We start from the raw sequence: 27,635 nt of genomic DNA, 5'->3' as shown, positions 1-27,635 counted from the left end.
GCAGAGACCGTCTCAGTGGTTTCCAGGAGAAGCCTCTGGCTTCCCTGTGGGCCTCGCCTGCGAGGGTGGTGAGAGATCACACAGAGCTCTCAGTCCAACAGCTGCTCTTCGCCTTAGGCGCTGCCTCGGGCCTGGGAGCATGGCCACGCCCACATCTCTTGCGGGGAGGAGAGGTCGGTGATCACCAGAGTGAGGTAGTAGGGTGCTGCGGTGGTAGCGCTGGGGTAGGGATGGACAGGGCCCTGAGGGAGAGTTGAAGGACCCACGGAGGGTGGGTAGCCTTGGCGGAGGAAAGTCGGGGGTCCTTTAGGGGAAAAGCACACGCTACAGAGTAACCTACTCACTGACAGGGGCAGAAAGTGCTGTTCTCTAGTGCCGTTACCCTCCCGGAGAAGGAAATACCAAAGATATCGCCAGGTATGTCTTGGACAAGCTGATTTATTAGAGCGTTACAGTAGGGCTCCCACACAGAGGCACCAGAGCTTGGTGCTCAGCTTCCCTCACCCCCCTCCGCCGCCAAAGCCTCCTGGCTATCCTCCCCACGGTGCTCCTGACGAGCGAACTCCTCAATGACTATGTCCTCAGAGCTTGCAAAGCAGAAGAATGGAATGGAGGGTTAGGAACAACTTGCTGGGCATTGTCCACGTTCACTCCCTTTTTGTGGTCCCTTCCCTGCTTCCCAGCTCAGATCCTCAGCCCCCTCTCCGTAGCTAACCACTCTGGCTTGTTTCCCTAAGTTCCCTCCCCAACCTTCCAAACACAAAAGTCCCTCCCCACCCACCCTCTAGAGCGCTGGAGGGGAAATAAAAATGGAGGGTCAGAAGGAAGGAAGGGATCGAAGAAGTAAGGGCAAGGGGGTGGGGGAAGAAAAAGAAAAAAGGAAAGGATGAGGGGGGAAGCACGATTCTGAGAAGAGCAAGGGGTGGAGGGTGTATGAAAAGCACTGAACTATGACACGAAGCTAAACCATATGTTTCCACTGCACAGTATTGAAAGCAACACTCCAGGGAAGCTTTTTAACATTTCCATCGTCTTAAAATGGAGGGTGGCAATGGGGAAAGGGAGATGGGGCATCCAGGCCTCACATTACCTTACCTAGCACCCTCTGTAGCAAGCATGGAGTGGGGAGAGGAAAATGGAGTTGAAGTTGATGTGGGGCTCCTCAGTAGAGTGAAGAAGTGTTTCTCTTCCCCCTCCTTTTTTAACCCTCTCCTCTCTACCCCCCCAACACACACACACCCTGAAAACCTAGGAATCCAACCTGCCTATTGCTATATAGTCTCTACCCAAACTGCCAGTCCTTGATTCAAGAGATCAGAACTGCTTGGTCCCCAACACTCAGGACCACCGCTCCTATGAGTCCCACCTGGTCACTCACCATGTGATGGCTTTGGATGCATCAGGATCAGGGGCAGCTCCACACCAACATCGCTGGGAGGATTCCAAGGGAGAGTTATGGATCTCCCCCAAGGCAACTCCCTGAACCTCCCTCCCTCAGTTTTCTGGTCCTGGGATGTCCTCAGACACTCCCTTGGCACTCTTTTAGTCTCCCATTCTTGCCCCCAGGCCCCTCTCCCCATGGCTTCCCCATAGCATCTCTTACCTGGTAATCAGGTCGCCTAGGATGCTGAGGGTAGAATGACACCCTAAAATTAGCAGCTGGAAATGAAAGTGGCAACCTAGTTTTACCGGGGGACAAGGGATCAGAAGGCCAACCCAGTCGCAGAATGGGCTTCCAGAAGGGAAGGTGGCTTGCTCACTGAGCTCACAGGTTTGGGAAACTGGTCTGGGGAACAGCTTGATTGGGTCAGTCCACCTGGAAGGAAAACAAAAGTGGCTCCCCAGCCCCTGCCTAGACAGACCCTGACCCCTTACTCACCCTCCACCAGACACCATCAAGTTGACTCTCACTTTGTAGGACACCAGGATCCCCAGCAGCTCCTTGTTCATTCCAGGTTGAAGACTGGAATGAAGACTGGTGGTAGTATTCGTTTTTGTGTGTTTGTTAAGCGGGGGGGTGGGGTGGGGGGGGTGGGGGGTGGTGGTGGTGGTAATTTATTCAGTCCCTCAGTCCCTTCCTGTGCACCTTTTCTAACAGGCCTCCCATGCTCTAATCTCTCCTACTCATGGAAATCACATTTCTGCTCCTTACATCCAGTTTTACCATGTCACCCTCTGCTCAAGAACCAACATCTCTGAATATAACTACTTTCTGCTTGGCTTTCACGACCCTTAACAAACTGGCCCCACTCAGCCTCTTTAACCTTTTCTGCCCTAACTCCCTAACACCTGGGATACAACCTGAACAGACCCAACCTCTCTCCATATTCAGAACATGCCATGCAGATTCCCACCTTTCTGGCCTTTGCCCATGCTGTGTTCCCAATCTGGAATGCTCTTTCCTTCCTCTGTTGCTATCTAGATCCTGCGCATTCCTTAATATCTAGCTCATTTAGTCTTCTCCGGGAAGCCCACTCCAGCTATGGTGTCTTTTAACTTCTGTTGAATTTCTAATCTGAACCATGTGTGCTATCATTTAACCTTTCGATTGCTTTTGCATTCCTCTTTGTTCCCCATCTAGGCCATAAATTGACTGAAGGCAGAGCATATCTAAAACTTCTTTATATCCTCCCATATTACCTAGCATAGGAATGAGCATGTAACAGGTACTCAGTGAAATCTCACTGATTGGAAAGTAAGACACAGAAAATTGTATGATATTGGGAAAGTCTCTTCATGGCTCTGGAATACTGATCCTTTATCTATAAAATAATGCTGTTTGGATAATTTCTAAGGGTCGGTCTAGCAATGACAATCTATAGTTATAAGATTGATAAGGCATGGAGAGGGGCAGGGGACGATGAGCACTTGTCAGATGGTGGCAGATGGCTTTTGGTGGAAGACACATCTAACACTAGGGCCTCTAAAGGTATAGGGCCAAATGAATAATTGGATAGAATTCTATCAATTCCTATTATATCATTCTCCTTCTTTGGCCCTTTTCCTCCTTCATTTCTCAGCTCCTAGCCTTTTCACTCCATTTCTGTCTTCACTAGAGAGTAGCCACTCTAGAGATCATGGTGCTACAGCCAGATGACACATAGTAGAATCCTTTCCACCTCTGCCACTTATTAGCTGTGCAAGTTTGGACAAGTCCTTTCGTCTCTCTGAGCCTCAGGGTCCTTAAGTATAAAATAGAATAAGAACACATATCCAGCCTACTTTAATGGGATTCTTACAAAGATATAGTATATATATAAGACTTTGTGAGCTGTGAAATATTAGACAACGCAAAGAATTTTCCTCTCTTTCCTTTCTTGCTGTCTGTGACCTAAGCCTGGCATTGGTCCTGTGGACATTATTTAGCTTATTCTTGGCCCTCAGGCCTGCAGGGATCTCTGAACACTGGCCTAGAACCACTTAAAAAGAAATAGGTAGACTTCATTGCAGGTGAAACCTCAGAACTGTATACATGGCATGCAGAGTGGGTCACAGATAGAAAATGGAGGCTGGTAATTACATTTGAGCTTACATTGTGCTAGAGGCCAGATTAGTATCACCATGCTTGAGTTTGCCATCCAGTGCCAGGCCCTGTTTCTGGCAGTTGGCAGCCAGGAGTGGGGTTACTGCGAAGCTCTTAGAGAAGTTGGAGTTAGCAGCTATAGTCTCCCTTTAAAAGGAGAAGAAGAAAAGAACTTAGACTAAGCTTGCCAATTACATGTACACTCATTCCCAAGAGTATCTTGCACAATTCCACAAACCTACTGGAGTATCCAGGAGAGCTATCATGCCTGACTGTGCAGAGGGGGAACAATTTGCTCTGGTGGGAAATCATGCCCTTGACCTCTCTCAGCATTTTGATGGTCCTGTTATGGGTATCCTCCCTCTAGTTCTCCTGGGAATCCCTCCCTTTCTCTACATCAGCCCTCACGTTGACCTTCTTCAGTCCTGGGCTCTTACCCTCTTCCTTCTTTCCTGAACCCCCTTCTTTGCCTCCAGTCCCTGACCCTTTTCCCACCAACCCACCCCTTGGCTCTCTGACCCCAGCCCCAGTGCCAGCTCACGTGAACTCCTGAGTGAACACGGTCTTGGTGTACTTGTCTAGGGAATACAGGACAACGTCTGTGATCTGGTCGACTGAACAGCCAGGAAAAGCACATGACTATAATCAATTAGTCATCCTCAAGGTCCCAACTCACAACCCTCAGATGTGACCTTATTCATGGGTACACTATGCATGATGTACTAAGATATGCTTATGGACAAAGATATGTATTTTGATAAGCCTTCATTAAAGGGAAAGTCTAGATAAATGCAGCCTGGATAGGTGAGGCAGGATTTTGGAAAAAGATGTGTGGATTAGGGACCAGGTGCAGAGGGATAGGAAAAGAAAATCACCTGAAATCTTGATTTTTTTGATGACCTTGTTGGTGCAGTTGTTGATAGAAACATTGACAGAGATGGGTTTGCCATGGTAGTGAACCTGGAGCAGGAGGAGAGGCTCATCATGAGGTTGGAGGGAGAACACCCAGATCAAGACCTAGAATTCTGTTTCCTTAGCACTATTGCCACCCTGGCTTCCATCCCTGTCTACCCAAGTAGGAAATCAGTGAAGAATCAGGGTTTCAGAGGGCTTGCAGGGTAGGGGGTAGGAAGTGGGGGGTGGGGGGTCACAAACCTCCCTGTCCATCCAGGCCTGGAGTTGTAGGGGCTGAGATGACAGAAGGAAGTGGCGGACAGTCTGGGCACAGGGACCAGGGCCTGGTTCCAGGGGTGCAAACTGTACTTTCCGAACCACCAGCCGTACAGAGTCTCTGAAGAGAGGCCAAGAGGTCAGCCAGAACATCTCTGGGACTCACAGAGCTCCATGCCAACCCCATGGCCCAGTCCTGGTTTGGGGTTGGGGTGGAGGTGAGGTAAAACCTCCCTCAGAGAATTCCAATAGACCCTCAGTGTAGACATCTAGACCGTGGGTCAGCAGACTATGGCTCACTGGCCAAATCTGGCCTGTTTTTGTATGGCCCAAGGCTGAGAACGGCGATTACATTTTTAAATGGTTGAAAAAAATCAAAAGAACCATAATATTTCATGGCATGTGGAAATCATATAAAATTCAAATTTTAGTGTCTATAAATAAAGTATCAGAAGACAGCCCGGCTCATTCATTTACATACTATCTATGGCTGCCTTTCACACTCCAATGGCAGAGTTGAGTAGTTGTAACAGAAACAGAAACCATAGGGCTCAAAAAGCCTAAGCGTTTATTTTTTGGCCCTTTACAGAAAAGTCAGTTTACTGCCCTGGAGCAAAGAAGAGAAGTCAGAGGGGGATCGGAGCTGGACATCTGAGTTGGTGGTGATGGTACTATGGAGGTTAGAAGCTGGGCTGTTTCTGTCCTGAGATCAAGATCTGTTTGCTGGCACAGGCAGGGACTCTGGAGAGGACCAAAGACTACCTCTTGGAGATTTTCTCCTCCAGGTTTTCAGCACAGAAGCTCTTCACTTCAAAGTCAATCCCACAGGCCTGCAAAAGTGAAGGGGCCAAGAGAAATCACTTCTAACACTGCCTATCCTTTCCTCTTGGGTTCTATAAGGAAATGCCTGACACCATCCCTTAGCTGTCCAATTTGCCAGTCTTTTTCATTTGTCCCTCTGTCCTTCATCCTAGCACTGACTATCCCTCTTTCTCAGAACCCAGACCTCACCTTTCCTGCATCTTCGGGACCTGGCTGCAGTGTCACTGAACAGGGCAGGTTAACAACCATCTAGGGGATCAGAAGGAGGTCAGCAAACAGAAGAAATAGGGACCCCCCCCAACTGTGTTTTCCTTCTGTAGCTTCCTCTCTTAACATTCCCTGGAAACCTTGCCCAGGATTTGGGGGCCAGTACCTGCAGGGTAAAGGGGTAGGCATTGTCCCCCAACTTTTGCAGCAGTCGCTCCTGTAGGACTGTGAGGGGCCCCTGGGTGCTGGTGGGCTCAGGTGGGAACACTTGCTGCACCTGTACATACAGATCTTTGCGGAATGTCAGACCGATCACGTCCAAGTCATCATGGCCATAGCGAAAGGCACATGTCAACATGACAAACACTGCAGGCAAAGGAGGAAAAGAGAGTGAACTGTCATGCCCAAGGGAGAAAGGAAGTTCTTAAATGGCTCATAGGAAGACATGGAGAGACAATGTAATATGATTGAAACCATATGGCCATGAAGAAAAGGATAAATACATTTGACTACAGTAAATTTTCAAACTTCTTTCCATTAACGGTCTTTATAAACACTGAAACAAGCAAAAGTCTGGGAGAAAATATTTGCAACATATATAACAAACAAAAGTTTAGCATTCCTAACCTGAAACTAATGTAACACTGTGTGTCAACTATACTTCAATAAAAAAGCTTCACATTTGTGATAGATAAAGAACTCCCACAAATCAATAATTGAAAAATACCAATATAGGAGTGTGCAAAGAATATGAATAAGCTCTTTGCAGAAGCACAAAATAGAATGGCCGATAAGACAGGAAAACATGTCCAGTCTCATCAGTAATCAGATAAATGCAAACTAAAACCACAATAAGATAACATTTCACACACATCAGACTGTGAAAAAATTTTAAAGTCTGCCAATACGAAGTGTTGGTGAACAAGTGGAGCAAAAGGAGTTCATTGCACACTCCTGGTCTCAGTATATATTAGTACAACAACTTTGGAAAACTGGCACTATCCAGTAAAACTCAATCTGCTTGTATATTATGACCTAAGAAGAATTTAGAGGAACTCTTGCTCATATTTATGAGGAGATACATATGAGAATGTATTTGCATCAGTATTTGCCATAGCATAAAATTGGAAATAATTTCAATATCTATCAATCAGTCAATGAAAGAATGGGTAATACAGTTATGGTATGTTCCTATAATAGAATGCTAAGCTGAGCTTAAAATAAGTGAACTAGCACTCCATGTATTAACGTGGGTAAGTCTCAAAAACTGTTGAGTATAAAAAAAAAGCTAGTTTCAGAATGATATGCATAATCCGATACTGTGTATATAAAGTTAAAAAGCATGTAGAGCAATCGAGCAATACCAGAGCTTCTCACAGATACATAACTATTAAGTAGAAGTATAGGAACATCAGAGGAATAATAAACACCAAATGCGAGATAGTGATTCCCGGGGAGGAGGAGAGGAGGATGGAAGAGAGGAGGAAGGGGAATGGGATTAAGGAAGGATACATGGGAGACCAGTTTGTTTCTGTAGTTCTTTTTTAAAGCTAGGTGGTGGGTACAGGGTATTTATTACATAATTCTAGGGTCAGACTATCTGGGCTTGAATATGACTTGTACAAATCCCTCGAGTTCTCTGAGCCTCAGTTATTTCACCTGTCAATAACAGGATTGCACTACAAGCTCTCCATATGTTCTTTAGCCTTCACAACAATCCTCTGAGGTATTATTATCTCTGCTTTACAGGTAGAGACAATGAGCTCAGAGCCATTAAGTGACAGCCCAGGATTTCAACCCAGGCCTTTTGACTCCAATGCCCACGCTTGTGCATGCCCAATCTAACTCATAGGAATTAATGTGAGGAGTTGACATATGAGAAATCACTTTGGAAATTGTAATTATAGATTTGAATGACGATGATGATCATGGGAATATTGGCAGAAATTGAACAGTTATAAGTGCACTCATGCTTTGCAGCTGATGCCTAAAATTAGGGGCAAATAGAAAGCTGCTTCAATGAACTATGGGGTAGTGAGGGCTTCAATGAAGAGTGGGATGGGGTACAGAGGGCTACCTGTCCAAGGACAGAGTGACAGAGATTGAGGGAAGAAAAGATGTAAAACGGGTGAGGAATCTTCTATCAGGAGCCCTGACCCAAAGGAAAGAAAACTAACAACAGCCACACACTAGTAGAAAGCAACTTATTTCAGTATTTTTAAGAGATCAAAATATCTACTGAACAGCCGGATTATCTGCTTCTAAAATTAAGCACAAGGAAAAGGAATCTATATTCAAAAGATACAATGAGGACTGAGAGTAATGATAATGGTAGCGTTTATAAAGACTGGGGCAATGGGCAGTCTCATGTACTGCAGGAGGGAGAGTCAGTTGATAAACAATTGATTTTGTAAGGCAGTTTGGCAATAGAAATCTTTAAAAACGTCTGAATGCCCTTCGGTCATTGTTTTCTTCTCTAGGCATTTAGTCTAAAGAAATGATTGGACCAATACGAAGGACATATATATGTTTGTGTACACACACACACACACACACACACGAAGTATATATTTTACAGGGTTATTTATAATAGCAAAAAATGTCCAATGATTGAAGATTGGCTAAATATATTATGGTACCCCCCCCATGCAATACATTGACATAGGTGAAAAAGAAGATTAGAAAATATTTATAATATAGTCTATTAAATAAAAATATAGCTAATTTTGCACGGAAACTATGAATGAATAGGAGCTAAAATATTATTAGTGATTATCTTTGAGTGACAGGATTGCAGTCTCTTTTTACTTCATCTGTACTTTTTAATTTTTCTACAATGGAGACACACTTAACGATTTTCAAAAGATATGACAAATTCCCCCCTTGGTTGTCAATTACAACCAATTAAAGAGGGAGAGAAAGTGGGGCACCTGAGTGGCTCAGTTAGTTAAGTGTCTGACTTCAGGTCACGATCTTGCGATTTGCGCGTTCGAGCTCTGCATCAGGCTCTGTGTTGACAGCTCAGAGCCTGGAGCCTGCTTCGGATTCTGTGTCTCCCCCTCTCTCTGCTCCTCTCCACCTTGCACTCTGTCTCGCTCTCTCTCTCTCTGTCTCTCTCTCAAAAGTAAATAAACATTAAAAAAAAATTTAAAAAGAGGGAGAGATGGGACAAACAGGAAGATGGCGGTGTAGGAGGACGCTGGGCTCACCGCGCGTCCTGCTGATCACTTAAATTCCACATACACCTGCCTAACTAACCCAGAAAACCACCAGAAGACTAACAGAACGGAGTCTCCGGGGACAAGCGCAGGCGAGAGGCCCACGGAAGAGGGTAGGAAGGGCGGCGAGGCGGTGCGCGCTCCACGGACTGGCGGGAGGGAGCCGGGGTGGTGGGGCAGCCTGCCGGCCAAGCAGAGCCCCCGAATCTGGCTTGCAAAAAGCTGAGGGGCCGGACGGAGTGTGTTCCGACAGCAAGCGCAACTTAGCATCTGGGAGGTCATAAGTTAACAGCTCTGCTCGGAAAGCGGGAAGGCTGGAGGACAATGGGAGGGAGAGTTGCTGAGCCCCAGGACAACAGAGCTCAGTTTGGCGGGGAACAAAGGCGCTCGCCAGCGCCATCTCCCTCACCCATCCCCCAGCCAAAATCCCAAGGGGAACCAGTTCCTGCCAGGGAACTTGCTTGCTCCGCGCAAACACCCGAGGCTGTGCTTCTGCGGAGCCACCCCTGCGGCAGCGGGTCTGACTCCCTTCTGCTGCCACAGGGCCCCTCCTGAAGTGGATCACCGAAGGAGAAGCGATCTAAGCCTGCCCCTCCTGCCCCTGTGCACCTTGCCTACCCACCCCAGCTAATACGCCAGATCCCCAGCACCACAAGCCTGGAAGTGTGCAAGTAGCCCAGACGGGCCACACCACCCGACAGTGAATCCCGCCCCTAGGAGAGAGGAAGAGAAGGCACCCACCAGTCTGACTGTGGCCCCAGCGGTGGGCTGGGGGCGGACATCAGGTCTGACTGCGGCTCCGCCCACCAGCTCCAGTTATACACCACAGCACAGGGGAAGTGCCCTGCAGTTCCGCACCACTCCAGGGACTATGCAAAATAACCAAACGGAAGAATTCCCCTCAGAAGAATCTCCAGGAAATAACAACAGCTAATGAACTGATCAAAAAGGATTTAAATAATATAACAGAAAGTGAATTTAAAATAATAGTCATAAAATTAATCGCTGGGCTTGAACACAGTATAGAGGACAGCAGAGAATCTCTTGCCACAGAGGTCAAGGGACTAAGAACAGTCAGGAGGAGCTGAAAAACACTTTAAACGAAATGCAAAACAAAATGGAAACGACGACAGCTTGGATTGAAGAGGCAGAGGAGAGAATAGGTGAACTAGAAGATAAAGTTATGGAAAAAGAGGAAGTTGAGAAAAAGAGAGATAAAAAACTCCAGGAGTATGAGGGGAAAATTAGAGAACTAAGTGATACACTAAAAAGAAATAATATACTCATAATTGGTATCCCAGAGGAGGAAGAGAGAGGGAAAGGTGCTGAAGGTGTACTTGAAGAAATAATAGCTGAGAACTTCCCTGAACTAGGGAAGGAAAAAGGCATTGAAATCCAAGAGGCACAGAGAACTCCCTTCAGACGTAACTTGAATCGATCTTCTGCACAACATATCATAGTGAAACTGGCAAAATACAAGGATAAAGAAAAAATTCTGAAAGCAGCAAGGGGTAAACGTGCCCTCACATATAAAGGGAGACCTATAAGACTCGTGACGGATCTCTCTTTTGAAACTTGGCAGGCCAGAAAGGATTGGCACGAGATCTTTAATGTGGTGAACCGAAAAAATATGCAGCCGAGAATCCTTTATCCAGCAAGTCTGTCATTTAGAATAGAAGGAGAGATAAAGGTCTTCCCAAACAAACAAAAACTGAAGGAATTTGTCACCACTAAACCAGCCCTACAAGAGATCCTAAGGGGGATCCTGTGAGACAAGGTACCAGAGACATCGCTACAAGCATAAAACATACAGACATCATAATGACTCTAAACCCGTATCTTTCTATAATAACACTGAATGTAAATGGATTAAATGCGCCAACCAAAAGACATAGGGTATCAGAATGGATAAAAAAACAAGACCCATCTATTTGCTGTCTACAAGAGACTCATTTTAGATCTGAGGACACCTTTAGATTGAGAGTGAGGGGATGGAGAACTATTTATCATGCTACTGGAAGCCAAAAGAAAGCTGGAGTAGCCATACTTATATCAGACAAACTAGACTTTAAATTAAAGGCTGTAACAAGAGATGAAGAAGGGCATTATATAATAATTACAGGGTCTATCCACCAGGAAGAGCTAACAATTATAAATGTCTATGCGCCTAATACCAGAGCCCCCATATATATAAAACAATTACTCATAAACATAAGCAACCTTATTGATAAGAATGTGGTCATTGCAGGGGACTTTAACACCCCACTTACAGAAATGGATACATCATCTAGACACATGGTCAATAAAGAAACAAGGGCCCTGAATGACACATTGGATCAGATGGACTTGACAGATATATTTAGAACTCTGCATCCCAAAGCAACAGCATATACTTTCTTCTCGAGTGCACATGGAACATTCTCCAAGATAGATCACATACTGGGTCACAAAACAGCCCTTCATAAGTATACAAGAATTGAAATCATACCATGCATACTTTCAGACCACAATGCTATGAAGCTTGAAATCAACCACAGGAAAAAGTCTGGAAAACCTCCAAAAGCATGGAGGTTAAAGAACACCCTACTAAAGAATGAGTGGGTCAACCAGGCAATTAGAGAAGAAATTAAAAAATATATGGAAACAAACGAAAATGAAAATACAACAATCCAAACGCTTTGGGACGCAGCGAAGGCAGTCCTGAGAGGAAAATACATCGCAATCCAGGCCTGTCTCAAAAAACAAGAAAAATCCCAAATACAAAATCTAACAGCACACCTAAAGGAAATAGAAGCAGAACAGCAAAGGCAGCCTAAACCCATAAGAAGAAGAGAAATCATAAAGATCAGAGCAGAAATAAACAATATAGAATCTAAAAAAACTGTAGAGCAGATCAACGAAACCAAGAGTTGGTTTTTTGAAAACATAAACAAAATTGACAAACCTCTAGCCAGGCTTCTCAAAAAGAAAAGGGAGATGACCCAAATAGATAAAATCATGAATGAAAATGGAATTATTACAACCAATCCCTCAGAGATACAAACATATCAGGGAATACTATGAAAAATTATATGCCAACAAATTGGACAACCTGGAAGAAATGGACAAATTCCTAAACACCCACATTCTTCCAAAACTCAATCAGGAGGAAATAGAAAGCTTGAACAGACCCATCGCCAGCGAATAAATTGAATCGGTTATCAAAAATCTCCCAACAAATAAGAGTCCAGGACCAGATGGCTTCCCAGGGGAGTTCTACCAGATGTTTAAAGCAGAGATAATACCTATCCTTCTCAAGCTATTCCAAGAAATAGAAAGGGAAGGACAACTTCCAGACTCATTCTATGAAGCCAGTATTACTTTGATTCCTAAAGCAGACAGAGACCCAGTAAAGAAAGAGAACTACAGGCCAATATCCCTGATGAATATGGATGCAAAAATTCTCAATAAGATACTAGCAAATCGAATTCAACAGCATATAAAAAGAATTATTCACCATGATCAAGTGGGATTCATTCCTGGGATGCAGGGCTGGTTCAACATTCGCAAATCAATAAACGTGATACATCACATTAATAAAAGAAAAGATAAGAACCATATGATCCTGTCAATCGATGCAGAAAAGGCCTTTGACAAAATCCAGCACCGTTTCTTAATAAAAACCCTTGAGAAAGTCGGGATAGAAGGAACATACTTAAACATCATAAAAGCCATTTATGAAAAGCCCACAGGTAACATCATCCTCAATGGGGAAAAACTGAGAGCTTTTCCCCTGAGATCAGGAACACGACAGGGATGCCCACTCTCACCACTATTGTTTAACATAGTGTTGGAAGTTCTAGCATCAGCAATCAGACAGCAAAAGGAAATCAAAGTCATCAAAATTGGCAAAGATGAAGTCAAGCTTTCTCTTTTTGCAGATGACATGATATTATACATGGAAAATCCGATAGACTCCACCAAAAGTCTGCTAGAACTGATACATGAATTCAGCAAAGTTGCAGGATACAAAATCAATGTACAGAAATCAGTTGCATTCTTATACACCAACAATGAAGCAACAGGAAGACAAATAAAGAAACTGATCCCATTCACAATTGCACCAAGAAGCATAAAATACCTAGGAATAAATCTAACCAAAGATGTAAAAGATCTGTATGCTGAAAACTATAGAAAGCTTATGAAGGTACTTGAAGAAGATATAAAGAAATGGAAAGACATTCACTGCTCATGTATTGGAAGAATAAATATTGTCAAAATGTCCATACTACCCAAAGCTATCTACACATTCAATGCAATCCCAATCAAAATTGCACGAGCATTCTTCTCGAAACTAGAACAAGCAATTCTAAAATTCATATGGAACCACAAAAGGCCCCGAATAGCCAAAGTAATTTTGAAGAAGAAGACCAAAGCAGGAGGCATCACAATCCCAGACTTTAGCCTCTACTACAAAGCTGTCATCATCAAGACAGCATGGTATTGGCACAAAAACAGACACATAGACCAATGGAATAGAATAGAAACCCCAGAACTAGACCCACAAACGTATGGCCAACTAATCTTTGAGAAAGCAGGAAAGAACATCCAATGGAAAAAAGACAATCTCTTTAACAAATGGTGCTGGGAGAACTGGACAGCAACATGCACAAGGTTGAAACTAGACCACTTTCTTACACCATTCACAAAAATAAACTCAAAATGGATAAAGGACCTGAATGTGAGACAGGAAACCATCCAAACCCTAGAGGAGAAAGCAGGAAAAGACCTCTCTGACCTCAGCCGTAGCAATCTCTTACTCGACACATCCCCAAAAGCAAGGGAATTAAAAGCAAAAATGAATTACTGGGACCTTATGAAGATAAAAAGCTTCTGCACAGCAAAGGAAACAACCAACAAAACTAAAAGGCAACCAACAGAATGGGAAAAGATATTTGCAAATGACATATCGGACAAAGGGCTAGTATCCAAAATCTATAAAGAGCTCACCAAACTCCACACGTGAAAAACAAATAACCCAGTGAAGAAATGGGCAGAAAACATGAATAGACACTTCTCTAAAGAAGACATCCGGATGGCCAACAGGCACATGAAAAGATGCTCAACGTTGCTCCTTATCAGGGAAATACAAAGCAAAACCACACTCAGATATCACCTCACACCAGTCAGAGTGGCCAAAATGAACAAATCAGGAGACTATAGATGCTGGCGAGGATGTGGAGAAACGGGAACCCTCTTGCACTGTTGGTGGGAATGCAAATTGGTGCAGCCGCTCTGGAAAGCAGTGTGGAGGTTCCTCAGAAAATTAAAAATAGACCTACCCTATGACCCAGCATTAGCACTGCTAGGAATTTACCCAAGGGATACAGGAGTACTGATGCATAGGGGCACTTGTACCCCAATGTTTATAGCAGCACTCTCAAAATAGCCAAATTATGGAAAGAGCCTAAATGTCCATCAACTGATGAATGGATAAAGAAATTGTGGTTTGTATACACAATGGAGTACTACATGGCAATGAGAAAGAACAAAATATGGCCCTTTGTAGCAACGTGGATGGAAGTGGAGAGTGTGATGCTAAGTGAAATAAGCCATACAGAGAAAGACAGATACCATATGGTTTCACTCTTATGTGGATCCTGAGAAACTTAACAGAAACCTATGGAGGAGGGGAAGGAAAAAAAAAAAAGAGGTTAGAGTGGGAGAGAGCCAAAGCATAAGAGACTCTTAAAAACTGAGAACAAACTGAGGGTTGATGGGGGGTGGGAGGGAGGGGAGGGTAGGTGATGGGTATTGAGGAGGGCACCTTTTGGGATGAGCAGGGGGTGTTGTATGGAAACCAATTTGACAATAAATTTCATATATTGAAAAAAACATCAATTTTATCCAAAAAAAAAAAAAAGGGAGAGAAAGAAAAGGAAAAGGAAAGAAGGAAGAAAGGAAAGGAAAAGACAGAGAAGATGAGAAGGAGAGGAAAAGAGGTGGCTGGAAGGAAGCATGGGGAGGGAGGAAATGAAGATGAGGAATAAGACAGAAAAAGATCAGGAGGGGTGAGGCAGAAGGTATGTATGTAATAGCCCCTGAGGTGAGGGCGGTAAGCAGATGAATTGTTATTGGCACATCCCCCTGTTTGCAAGTGGGGAGGGCATCACCCCCCTCATCCTTCCTGTTTCTTCAACAGTTTAGGATCATCCTTTTTTCGTGCTAGAAAAGAGCTTGTTTTCATTTGTAAAAATTCAACATCTATTCTAAAGTTTGGGTTTATTTTACAAATAAATGTTTGGGTTTATTTTACAAATAATACATATTAATTGTGTGAAAATCAGAAACTACAAACAAAAAAATCAAAGCTCTGCCATCATACATTATATTCTAGAGATAACTGCTGTTAATACCTCTTGCACTTGTGGGGTGCCTGGGTGGCTCAGTCAGTAGTGTCTGACTTCTGCTCAGGTCATGATCTCATGGTTTGTGGGTTCAAGCCCCATGTCAGGCTCTTTGCCGACAGCTCAGAGCCTGGAGTCTGTTTGGATTCTGTGTCTCCTCTATCTGCCCCTCCCCCACTCGTACTCTGCCTCTCTCTCTCAAAAATAAAAAAAAATTAAAAAAATTCTTGTAGTTGGTTCCCAAATTTGTTTCTATAATTAAACATAAGGGTACCTTAGATATTTATGACTTCTTCCTCATTGCCTTTTTGAAATTGAAGTTTTTACCTGAGATCATTGTAGATTCACATGCAGTTGTAAGAAATAATACAGAGAGATCCCACATAGATTTTTGATAAACAACATATCTTTCACACAAGCACGTATACTGCCCTACCACTGGCCTTTATCACTCAGTAGTACAGTGTAAGCATGTTTTACATCAACAAATGGAACTTGATAGAAAAAAATGTCAGAAAATGTGATGCAAATATGGGGCACCTGGGTGGCTCAGTCAGTTAAGCATCCGACTCTTGATTTCGGCTCAGGTGATAATCTCACAGTTTCGTGGGTTTGAGCCCCATGTCGGGCTCTGTGCTGATTCTGGAGAGCCTGCTTGGGATTCTCTCTCTATGTATCTATCTCTCTGGCCCTCCCCAGCTCGTGCTCTGTCTCTCTCAAAATGAATACATAAACTTAAATTATTAAAAAAAATATGATGCAGATAAAATTATCTTCAAAAAAGTAGAAAAAAACAAAATAGCTAAGGAACAAACTTAAGAAATAAACACAACTTCGGGCGCCTGGGTGGCTCAGTCAGTTGGGTTGCGGATTTAGGCTCAGGTCACGATCTCACGGTTTGAGAGTTTGGGCCTTGGGTCAGGCTCTGTGCTGAAAGCTCGGAGCCTGGAGCCTGCTTCAGATTCTGTGTCTCCCTCTCCCTCTGCTCCTCTCCTGCTTGTGCTCTCTCTCTCTCTCTCAGAAATGAATAAACATTAAAAAAGAGAAATATACACAACTTAAATGAATAATAATATAAAACTCTACTAAGGGACATAAAAACGATGCAAATAAAAGGAAAAAACACATCTTATTTCTAGATCAACATGTATTTTTTAAACTAAACATTTCTTCCTGTAGGTTATTCTGAAGATGTGCTAGGAATGTGAAAAATGATTTAGGTTTTAGAAATACAGAGTAATTGAGAGTCTTACACAAGTTGGTTAATTTACTGGTTATTCCCCAGAATTCCTCTGATATTTAAAACTGGCTGGACTGCTTATCTACACTGTTTGTTTGTTTGTTTGTTTATTATGTTTGTTTATTTTTCAGAGAGAGAAGGAGTGAGGGAGAGGCAGAGAGACAGAATCCCTAGCGGCTTTGTCCACACTGTCAGCATTGAGCCCAATGCAGGGGCCAGCGCACACAAACCATGAAATCATGACCTGAGCTGTGCTTACCTGACTGAGCCACCTAGGTGCCCCTATCTCATATTATCTTAAAGGTTATGTTTGAACTAGTATTCATCAATTTGTTCTGAGCCTTTTCAAGTCAAACCCAATTTTCAATCTAATTGAATCAAAGAGTAAAAATTATTTTAAAAAGAAACGAGAAAATATTTCAATGGAATCTTGATCTATAGTACTGTGGCCATAGTAATGTCTCTTGTTGTTACTTGCTAGAGTTATTGTTTTGTTTCTTGGGATTTTTTTAACAGAAAAGATAGGGGGTTTCCCTCCACAGAAAAGGTTGCAAAATGGCAATATGAGGGTCATATCCAGCCTAAGAAAAAATAACATTTTTTGATCTATCCAGGCCTTTAAAAATCTTTTAGTTAGTTGCCAACATTTGAAAATCAGGAAATTTGCATAAAAATATGGATTTCTGGAATACTGAATATTTCCATAGCCAGTGTATGCCCATGTTCATTTTAACAATGAAGCAATAGTATTGCTGACAATGATAAAGAAAATCAGAAATTTGAGAAAGAAACTATTTTAAGTCCAGCACACATGTCAATTCTGTGTAATTTTGAAAAATAAGATTTTATTTCTGGTTTAGAAATCTATTTCTATTTCTATTTTGAATATTACTTGGGGAAGAGGTACCATCATCTGTTTAGAATTTGGGCCTCTGAAGGTCTTATTCTGAGCTTTATTTCCAGTTCTTTTCCAACAATCAGAAAATTTGGCCACACTGGGCAAAAATCCCCAGTTGTTAGCCCCCACCAGATGAGGCATCCACAGTTCCAACCACTTTTTGATTTTCTTATACCCTTCTAGTCCACTTGCCCAGTCTACTCACTCAGGTTACTTGTCTGGTGTGTGTGACATTTCAGTTGGGGGTCCCTGGCACATACAAAGGCCAAAAGAATTTTTACTTACTCTTTCGACCTTTTAAGTAATCAGGATCAACCAGGACTACACCATCTGTGTAGAGAAGGAAAAACAGCACCCTGGTCAGGAAAAATCCTTAGACTATGAAACAGAATCAATCTCTGAAATACTTCCTCCCATTTTCCCCTTTAATTGGCCTCATCTTCTGCACGCCCCTCTTTTTTTCTTTCTTTTAGTCCCTGGATCCCATTCCCCTTCTCCCCAGGATCTTTCCCTTTTTGGACTCACTGACCAATGGGATCCACCATGTCCACATGGTCCACGAAGTCCCGTTTCCCCAGGTAGATGGCAAGCTGTTGTGGAACAACTTTGCATGTTATTGTCTTAGTCATCTTTTTTGTTTGTTTGTTTGTTTTATTTTATTTTTGAGAGACAGAATGCAAGTTGGGGAGGGGCAGAGAGAGAGGGGGACAGAGGATCTGAAGTGAGCTCTGTGAGCCTGATGCAGAGCCCAAACTCACGAGCTGTGAGATCATGACCTGAGCCAAAGTCAGATGTTCAACCAACTGAGCCACCCAGGCGCCCCCCATAATCATTTTTGAGTGGATTTCCCCCTGAGACCTTGAAGGATGTACCCAACTATCCCTTTTGCCCCCTCATTTGCCCAGCTAGGCCAGGTTCTCTCACCTTCCCATTGGAGCAGGTCTTCTTATACACCCTATAAAAAGAAAATCAGGAAGAAAATAGGGATGGTCATTGGGAGAGAAGGGAAGAGAAGAAGGGAGAGAAAAGAAAGGGAAGTGGGGGAGAAAAAGGGAAATATTCCTAGGATTAGAAGAGGCCCAAGGAACATGAAATGGTGCAAAGATGGAGGTAATTGGAGTAGAATTCAAGCTATAAGTTGGGGAAAAGTTGGAGACTCCACTACCCCAAAGGCAAATACTTGGATTTGGGTAGGGGACAAGTCACAGAATCAGAGAATTGGAAGGAGTTCTTACTAACCTTGACATGTTGGCCATGGAGTTGATGTTGAGCCTTTTCTGAGAAGAGGGAAAGAGGAGGAAGGCTCATTCATTTGGTCCCTATTCTTGCTCCACTCTGGGATACCATCCAGACACACCTAGTGTGGTGTAACCTTTCCTCCTTAAATACATGCCTCACCACCATCAAGTGCCCTATATTCTCCCTCCTGCCAAGGTTATTTATTCAGTCATACTCTCACCCATCCCAGACACTGGGGGAAAAAACTATTTTTACAAATTGTTGACTAACCATATTGCCTATTCTCCAGAAGGAGCAAGGCTTCCTGGGATAGCTGGAGCACTCTTGAGCACCTTCATTGAGAAGAAACTTGTCTGGAAGGGGGCTTAAGAGAGGCCTCCATCCAGACAAGTATGAGGAAAATTGGACTGGATGAGGCTGGACATCACCTAACACACAGTAGGTGTCAAGATATGTTTGTTAGATACACGAATAAATGAATGAATGAATGAGTGAATGAAGAAAAATGGATTCTGTCTGCTTTTGCTCCTGCAGTGGATTCTGAGCCTGAGTTCACCTCATGGTGGCCTTAACTCTCAGCTAAGAGAGGAGAAAGGTATGGGAGAGAAGGGGTTGGTGTCCTCATGCTCTTGGCAGAAACTTCTATGGAGGATGAAAGCCTTCCTTGAATCTGTTCATCACTCTCTTCACCTTTCCCTAATTTTCCCAGTCTTATCCCCATCCACGTCCCCAGGTGCTAGGACTTGGAGTAGGGACCCTGAGAGAGAGGGAGATGTCTGTCTAGTGCTTCTCTTTGATGCATATTAGGTGAGGGGTGAGGGGTGAGCTTAAGGGAGATTCCAGAGGTCTCTCATAGGGTTTTCAGCCCAAGTGCCTGCTAGCTGTGTCAAGAAAGGTACTCCTCAAGTGCTCCTTGATATATTAATGGGGATGCTAAAGGCAAGGGATATGGGACCTAGTACAGGCTAGAAATAGAGGACTTTGGACTGTTACCTTGGGAGAGAGATGAAGCTCACATCCGTCTCCAGGTCTGGTTGCTATGCTCGCCTCCTCAGCCTCTTATACTTAAGGTCCTTTGAGTTTAGATTGGTGGGGGTCAGCGAAGAAGAATAGAGTTATGGGAGGGGGGCATAAAATACTTCTTTATAAATAGCTCAGGTGCCAAGAATTTGGAAAGCAGATTAAAGACTAAAAGATTAGTGGCTAAAGATTAGCAAGTTCTTGCTGCTGGGACAAGGTGGGGGTAGGTGTTGCATCTGATGGTGTTTAAGTCAGGGGAACTTGTGAAGAAGAACTACAGAGCTTTGGCCTTATGAGGCATTGAACCTGAGGACTGGGATCAAAGGGGAGTCAGAGACATTAAAGGAAAAGCATGGTGAGGGATAGAAATAGGAGGACTCAAAGTATAGGCCTTTGTGATTCTGAAAGGAGAGTGTTGTGTCACACACTAGTGTTTCTGTATCTCTTGATCAGTTATTATAGGCCACACAAAAGCCAAAAGTTTGGGAAAGAGTGCCCCTTTCCCAGCCCCACACCACGTGGGACTTAGGACTCTTGAAGCATACTGGTCAGAAGCCTTGATTATCCCAGCTTATGTGCACAGCAGGAGTCAATCTCCTGTAAGTGGGGGTGGTGATTGGGGAGGGGAAGTTGAGTGTATTGAGCTGTGTGTGCACATGTTTGTGAGCCTTGAACTTTTCTTGTTGGAGAGGAAGGTATCAAAGGATTCTTGGTCCAGGGGCAGGTTCTCCGGAAAGGATGTTGCATGTGGAGGGAATAGGCAATTGACATTTGTATCACCCCCACCTAATGTAAACCTTCCCCCTCAGTTTTTGAGTGTCCCCAATCCAACTAAGTCCGTGTTATAGGCTCTAAGCAGCTTCACTTGCCTCGTATGACCACTCGTGGAATTAGAGATATTTCTGTCCTACAGCTGCCAGGACCCCCATAGTGGCAGCAGCAATAGTAATCTTCCTTTCTTGGCTGTCCTTCTCATAGGGGCCAGGTCCAGGCTTTGTGGACATAGAGAATGTAGAGACAGAACCTCCAAACTCTGGGGATACAGGACCCTACCCTGCCTCCACCTCCCCATAGAGTTGGCTGGTCTTCAGTATCTATCCATAGATGCCAGCCCTCAACCCTCATTCCTCAGGGAATGTGGCTCAGAGGGCTGGGCCTTCCCTACCTCCTTCTCCTTACTGTGGCTGCTGACAGCTGACAGCTGTCCCATATTCCTTTTGTACAGCTAACTATGTTAGCCTTTGCCATTTCTTGCCAGTATATGACCCAGGGGCTTGTATTTCAGTTGCTGTTACTCTACCCTTCTCAGGGATTTTCAGTTAAAGGCAGAAGCCCAGACTCTGCAGGGACCATAGTGGGACTGAAACTAATGCTGGATATACAGGAGAGTTATGTACTTGCCAAAGTTGGTGTCTGTGGGGAAGGCAAAACTTCAGAATGAATGTACTTTTGGACTAGCCTTCAGCTTATTTTTGTCTCCAGACCCACACTTGAAGCTTTTCCCCTCTTTCAGCTCAGATCCATGGTCCTCTCAGCAGGAAGAGAATAGATCTGGTAGGTCTTTAATTCATTACTATGATTGAACTTAAATCATTATCTCTTTTCTAGGAGTATGTGCATTGCTTGACTGAGGTATAATTTACAAACAGAAAATTACACAAATCTTATTGGCACAGCTTGATATATTTGTATTTACTGTGGTAGGCTAAATTATGGACCCCAAAGGTATACAGTCCTAATCCCTGGAACCTATGAATGTTACCTTATGTGGCAAAAGGGACTTTGCAGGCATGATTAAATTAAGGGTCTTGAGATGATTATTCTGCATCATCTAGGTGGGCCCTAAATATAACCACTAGTCTTTTTAAAGAGGGAAAACTCTGTTTATGTCTATAGCTTCTCTGTAGCTAGAAGGAGATTGGGCTACCTAAACAAGGCAATATGAGAACTGAAGCAAGATGCTATGTTACTGGCTATGAAAATGGAGGAAGGAGCCACAGTCAAGGAATGCAGCTCTTGAGGGACAAGGGCATGGATTCAAACCCATAGTCTCTTATGGTCACAAGGTGGCTGTTGCTGTTCAGGTGTAGCCTGGCTGACAACTTGATTTTGGCCCAATGAAACTGATTTTGGATTTCTTACCTCCAGAACTGTAAGAGAGTAAGTGCTTTTTTAAGCCACCAAGTCTATGGTAAATTGTTCTACAGCATCAATAGGAAACTAATATACCTGTGTGTACATGCATGTAACCATTACCTGGATCAAGATATATAAAACATTTCCATCTCCCCCCAAAATTCCCTTGTGTCTCTTTACAGTTTGTAGTCTCCAAAAGAATTATCACCAGCTTCATTTTGATCAAGACTATTTGCATTTTCTAGTAGGATTTATTCCTGGGCTTCCAAGGTGGTTCAATATTTGCAAATCAACCAACATGATACACCACATTAAGAAAAGAAAGGATAAGAATCATATGATCCTTTCAATAGATTCAGAAAAAGCATTTGACAAAGTACAACATCCATTCATGTTAAAAAAAAAAAAACCCTCAACAAACTAGGGTTAAAGGAAACATATCTCAATATAATAAAGGCTATATATGAAAAACCCACAGCTAATATCATCCTCAAAGGGGAAAAACTGAGAGCTTGTCCTCTATGGTTAGGAACAAGATAGGAACGTTCACTCTCACCACTGTTATTTAACATAGTACTGGAATTTCTAGCCACAATCGAAAACACAAAGAAATAAAAAGTATCCAAATTGGCAAGGAAGAAGTCAAACTTTCACTATTTGCGGATGACATGATACTCTATATAGAAAATCCAAAAATTTCACCAAAAAATTGCTAGAACTGATACACAAATTCAGTAAAGTCGCAGAATACACAATCAATGTACAGAAATCTCTTGCATTTCTTTACACCAATAATGAAGGAGCAGAAAGAGAAATCAAGAAATCAATCCCATTTACAATTGCACCAAAAACCATGAGATGCCTAGGAATAAATCTAACCAAAGAGATAGAAGATCTGTCCTCTGAAAACTATAAAACACTGATGAAAGAAATTGATGACACAAAGAAATAGAAAAACATCTCATGCTCATGAATTGGAAGAACAAATGTTGCTAAACTGTCTATACTACCCAAAGCAATCTACACATTTAATGCAATCCCTATCAAAATACCACCAGCATATTTCACGGAGCTAGAACAAACAATCCTAAAATTTGTATGGAATCACAGAAGACCCCAAGTAGCCAAAGCAGTCTTGGAAAAGAAAAGCAAAGGTGGAGGCATCATAATTTCAGACTTCAAGTTATATTTCAAAGCTGTAGTAATCAAAACACCATGGTACTGGCATAAAAATAGACACATAGATCAATGGAGCAGAATAGAAAACACAGAAATGAACCCACAACTATATGGTCAATTAATCTTCGACAAAGCAGGAATGAATATCCAAAGGGAAAAAGATAGTCTCTTCAACAAATGGTGTTGGGAAAACTGGACAGCAACGTGCAAAAGAATGAAACTGGACCACTTCTTACACCATACACAAAAATAAATTCAAAATGGATGAAAGATTTAAATATGAGGCAGGAAACCATTAAAATCCTAGATGAGAACACAGGCAGTAACCTGTTTGACATTGGGATAGCAGCTTCTTACTAGATACATCTCCTGAGGCAAGAGAAACAAAAGCAAACATGAACTATTGTGACTTCATTAAGATAAAAGCTTCCACACAATGAAGGAAACAATCAACAAAACTAAAAGGCAACCTGCTAAATGGGAGAAGATATTTGCAAATGACATATCTGTTAAGAGCTAGTATCCAAAATCTATAAAGAACTTCTTCTAAACTCAACACCCGAAAACCAAACAATCCAGTTAAAAAATGGCCAGAAGACATGAGTAGACATTTTTCCAAAGAAGACATTTAGATGGCCAGCAAACACATAAAAGATCCTCAACATTACTCACCATCAGGGGAATACAAATCAAAATTACAATGATACCTCACACCCGTCAGAATGGCTAAAATTAACAACACAGGAAACAACAGGTGTTGGCGAGCATGCAGAGAAAGGGGAACCCTCTTACACTGTTGGTAGGAATGCAAACTGGTGCAGCCACTCCGGAAGACAGTATGGAGATTTCTTAAAAAGTTACAGATAGAACTGCCCTAAGATCCAGCAATTGCACAACTTGGCATTTACCCAAAGGATACGAAAACACTAATTTGAAGGGATGTGTGCACACTGATGTTTATAGCAGTATTACCTATAATAGCCAAATTATGGAAAGAGCTGAAATGTCCATCAATTGATAAATGGATAAAGAAATGATGGTATGTATATATGTGTGTATATGTGTGTGTGTGTATGAATATTACTCAGCCATATAAAAGAATGAAATCTTGCCATTTGCAAAGATATGGATGGAGCTAGAGAATATAATGCTAAGCAAAATAAGTCAGAGAAAGACAAATACCATATGATTTCACTCATATGTGGAATTTAAGAATCAAAACAAATGAACATGGGAGAAAAAAAGAAAACCAAGAAACTGACTCTTAACTATAGAGAAAAACTGATGGTTACCATAGGGAAGGTGAGTGGGAGGATGGCTGAAATAAGTGATGGGGATTAAGGAAGGGCACTTGTGCACTTGTGATGAGCACTGGGTGTTGTATGTAAGTCTTGAATCATCATATTGTACACCTGAAACTAATATTACACTGTATGATAACTAACTGGAATTTAAATAAAAATTTGGAAAAAAAGAGTATTTACATTTTCTGAGGAGGCCAGAGTAAGAAGGCAAAGGAATGCATCTTTGATTATGGAATTTCTGGCCCCTATGATAGATTGAGGGGAGAGTTTTTTCAGGTCCTAACCCACCTCACTTCCACACCCCAATGATTTTCCCAACCAGGCCTTCCAATTAGGAATTGATGATAAGATCTCTGAATGAGAAAGGGATGGTTATTCAGTAAGGGGTTGTAGCAGACAGAATTGTTTGTTGACTCAATAGCCACCTCCCCCTTCTTTCTTGTGGGCAGAATCTCCATTTTCTATGCCAATCACGGTCATTTCATCCCTCCTGCTAGTGACTGGTTTAGTTATAGGCATGATGTAATTCAGGCCACTGAGATGTGAAAGGAAGTGTGCTAGGGAGGTTCTGAGAAAGGTTTCCTGAGTAATAGCAGTAAACACACAGGAAGAGAGGCCTTCCTCTCCTACCATTGAACCATTGTACCATGTTTGGATACAATGCCTGAAGTGTAACAGCCATCTGGTGATCATGAGAGTTGCTAAACAAACATGCTGAGGGGTTGCAGATCAGAAAGATGGAAAGAATCAGTATTTTTTTTAATGCTTATTTAGTTTTTGAGAGAGAGAGAGAGACAGAACATGAGGGGGGAGGGGCAGAGACAGACACACACAGAATCTGAAACAGGCTCCAGGTTCTGAGCTGTCAACACAGAGCCCAATGCGGGGCTTGAACTCACAAACTGTGAGATCATGACCTGAGCTGAAGTCAGATGCTTAATCCACTGAGCCACCTAGTCGCCCCTAGAATCAGGATTTTTTTTTATGACATTGTTGAGCTGTTGAATTAGGCAACTCCAAAGCTGCCCACTCCTGGATTTAGATGCAAGATAATAAATTTCCTCCTTTTAAAATCAGCTGAGTTGGAATTTTCTGTTCTGTCAATTGAAAGTATATACCAGCAGACTCAAATGGGATCTGCACAATGGCAGTGACATTGGGAGAGGATAGAAAGGAAACAGATGAATCAAATGGTAGGAACAGAGACTTCCTGTGCTGTCTTAGGTGCTGGACACAGCGGTACTAGCCTCTACTCTAAAGATTTGTTTAAAAAAATGTTTATTCAGGGTGCCTGGGTGGCTTAGTCAGTTAAGCGTCCGACTTCGGCTCAGGTCATGATCTCACGGCTCATGAGTTCAAGCCCTGCATTGGGCTCTGTGCCAACAGCTTAGAGCCTGGAGCCTGCTTTGGATTCTGTGTCCCTCTCTCGCTCTGCCCCTCCCCTGCTCATGCTCTGTCTCTCCCTCTCTCTCAAGAATAAATAAACATTAAAAAATTTTTTAAAAAGTTTATTCATTTATTTTGGGAGAGAGAGCATGCAAGCAGGAGAGAGGCAGAGAGAAAGGGAGAAAGAGAATCCCAAGCAAGCTCTGTGCTATCAGCACAGAGTCTGATGTGGGCTCAATCTCACAAACCTGTGAGACCATGACCTGAGCTAAAACCAAGAGTCTGACACTTAACTAACTGAACCACCCAGGCACCCCTCTTCTCTAAAGCTTTTAATAGCCTTGCTGGAGGTAAAGAACAGACATTTAGAAAGACCAAAAGGGCATACTACATAAAAGACACCTGGACAAGGCTAACTTGGGCACAATTATATGGAGCCAGTCACTTTCCCATGATTTTATTAATAAGTTTGGATTATTCAGGGTTTCAGATTACAGTTCCTTTCCATCAAGGTTGAGTGACTGTCTTGTCCCACTCCACACTGCACCTTATTCTCATTAGGTGACCTCATTATTTCACTTCATAAAGAAAACCCAGGCAACTGGGGTGAACTTTCCAATCTCCAACACCCTCCAAATTCACCTATGTTTTAATTCCTAATGATAAAGAGGATGATAATTGCCAGACGCTGCCTCATTTTCTTCACACAACCAGATGGGTGCTCATAACTTCATTCTACATATGAGGAAATGGAGGTTCAGGAAAACTTACCTACAGTCATATAGCTAGTGGGTGATGGAGCCAGAGTTAAACTCTAGGTCTGACTCCAAAACCTGCATTTTCTCCTGTATTTCACTTACTTTTTCTCCTTCATTTCTTTCCTTCTGTCCTTATTTCCTTCCTCTCTTCCTTCTCCCTCCATCTCCTTCCTTCTTCCTCCCCCACCCTACCCCTACTCAGATGAAAAGATTAGAAACCGTACTTTTCCCTCGTTTCCCTCTTTAGGCCCTAAGGCAACAGGAAGCATTGCAGAGAAACTGTCATCAAGGCATGAATATTAGATGTGAGGGGCCAAGAGGAGGAGGACTGGAAAAGACTGGAGGAATAGGGGAACAGAAGGATATCAGTGGGAAAGAATAAACTTTGCCTGACATACTAAATTCTAGATTATCAATTAGGTACCCAAGTGGGTATGTCCTAGAGCAAACAATATATACAGGGCTTAGATTATAGCTGTGGGAACCATTCAGTTCAACAAAGTATAACTGAATCATTCATTCATTCAATAAACATTTATTGCACACCTACTGTGTGGAAGGTATCTGTTTCCTTAACTCTGAATTGGAAGGCAGTTTTATAGACAAGATATATAATTTGGAAAAAAAATGCCTGGAACATATGGGTTTTTTTTAAGTTTATTTATTTATTTTGAGATTTTGAGAAGTGGGGGGAGGCAGAGAGAGAATCCCAAGCAGGCTCCGCGCTGTCAGCGTGGAGTACGACTTGGGGCTCAAGCCCATGAACTGTGAGATCAAGAGTTGGATGCTTAACTGACTGAGCCACCCAGGCACCCCTGGAACATACGTTATTATAACTTTACTGGGAAGGCTGCGGGAAAGACAGAGGTAAAACCAGGAGCTTTTCCTCAAGGAGCTCTGGGTCTGATGTGAGGGTGGGAGAATGAGGAGATGGACAAAAATACAAATGAGTATAATTCTATGCAGTTTGTGGTATGTGCCATAATCTCAGTAGAAATCAAATGTGGTATGAGTGTGAGAGAGACATAAATTTTGATTAGAGAGAGATCTGCATGCTGTACTCTTATTGGTCAGTATTAATTATGCTTTTTTTGAGAGAGGGAGGGCACAAGTGAGTGAGGGGCAGAGAGAGTGAGAGAGAGAGAGAGA

General features: G+C 42.8%; 2 protein-coding genes across 20 annotated transcripts in view; one reads left to right on the top strand and one right to left on the bottom strand.

Moving 5' to 3' along the window:
- PDZD11 (PDZ domain containing 11) overlaps positions 1-24,637 on the top strand; it is a 32,851-nt gene extending 8,214 nt beyond the window's left edge. For 2 of the 6 annotated variants that reach the window (XM_058714455.1, XM_058714452.1), the window contains one exon: positions 5,283-8,886. In XM_058714455.1, coding sequence (XP_058570438.1) covers positions 5,283-5,348 — 66 coding nt within the window. In that variant the 3' untranslated portion in view covers positions 5,349-8,886. Of the gene's footprint in view, positions 1-5,282; positions 8,887-17,937; positions 18,043-18,992; positions 19,195-21,236; positions 21,278-22,041 lie in introns of those variants that run through there. The other 4 variants (XR_009257303.1, XM_058714453.1, XM_058714451.1 and 1 more) reach the window with 4 other exon arrangements.
- On the bottom strand, positions 419-19,963 carry ARR3 (arrestin 3). Of its 14 annotated transcripts, none has more exons than XM_058714436.1 (17): positions 19,697-19,963; positions 18,974-19,035; positions 18,704-18,741; positions 18,389-18,419; positions 17,994-18,054; positions 17,750-17,794; positions 5,889-6,088; positions 5,705-5,764; positions 5,456-5,523; positions 4,679-4,814; positions 4,399-4,483; positions 4,065-4,137; positions 3,533-3,670; positions 1,912-1,975; positions 1,604-1,627; positions 1,379-1,431; positions 419-587 (listed from the first exon to the last, which is right to left on the bottom strand). In XM_058714436.1, the coding sequence occupies exons 2-17, from the start codon at positions 18,974-18,976 to the stop codon at positions 491-493; spliced, it is 1,176 nt and encodes a 391-aa protein (XP_058570419.1). In that variant the 5' UTR covers positions 18,977-19,035; positions 19,697-19,963; the 3' UTR covers positions 419-490. The 14 variants fall into 14 exon arrangements, with proteins under 14 accessions (XP_058570419.1, XP_058570432.1, XP_058570421.1 ...); XM_058714449.1 differs by lacking the exon at positions 19,697-19,963 and adding an exon at positions 1,096-1,105 and having other exon boundaries at positions 1,880-1,963; positions 18,974-18,991; XM_058714438.1 differs by lacking the exon at positions 18,974-19,035 and having other exon boundaries at positions 19,697-19,956.
- Positions 24,638-27,635: the final 2,998 nt, after the last annotated feature.

Source organism: Neofelis nebulosa, chromosome X, assembly GCF_028018385.1.
Source record: "Neofelis nebulosa isolate mNeoNeb1 chromosome X, mNeoNeb1.pri, whole genome shotgun sequence".
Lineage (NCBI taxonomy): Eukaryota > Metazoa > Chordata > Mammalia > Carnivora > Felidae > Neofelis > Neofelis nebulosa.
The sequence above is the reverse complement of the archived record's forward strand: the minus strand, read 5'-3'. Positions and strand labels throughout refer to the sequence as shown.

Excerpts from the sequence above, each read along its gene's own strand:
- ARR3 (XM_058714449.1), bottom strand. Across the intron at positions 18,420-18,703 it reads TCCATGGCCAACATGTCAAG|GGTGTATAAGAAGACCTGCT; the intron begins GTTAGTAAGAAC and ends TTCTTTTTATAG. Across the intron at positions 6,089-17,749 it reads TTACTTAAAAGGTCGAAAGA|TGTTTGTCATGTTGACATGT; the intron begins GTAAGTAAAAAT and ends CTTTGCCTGCAG.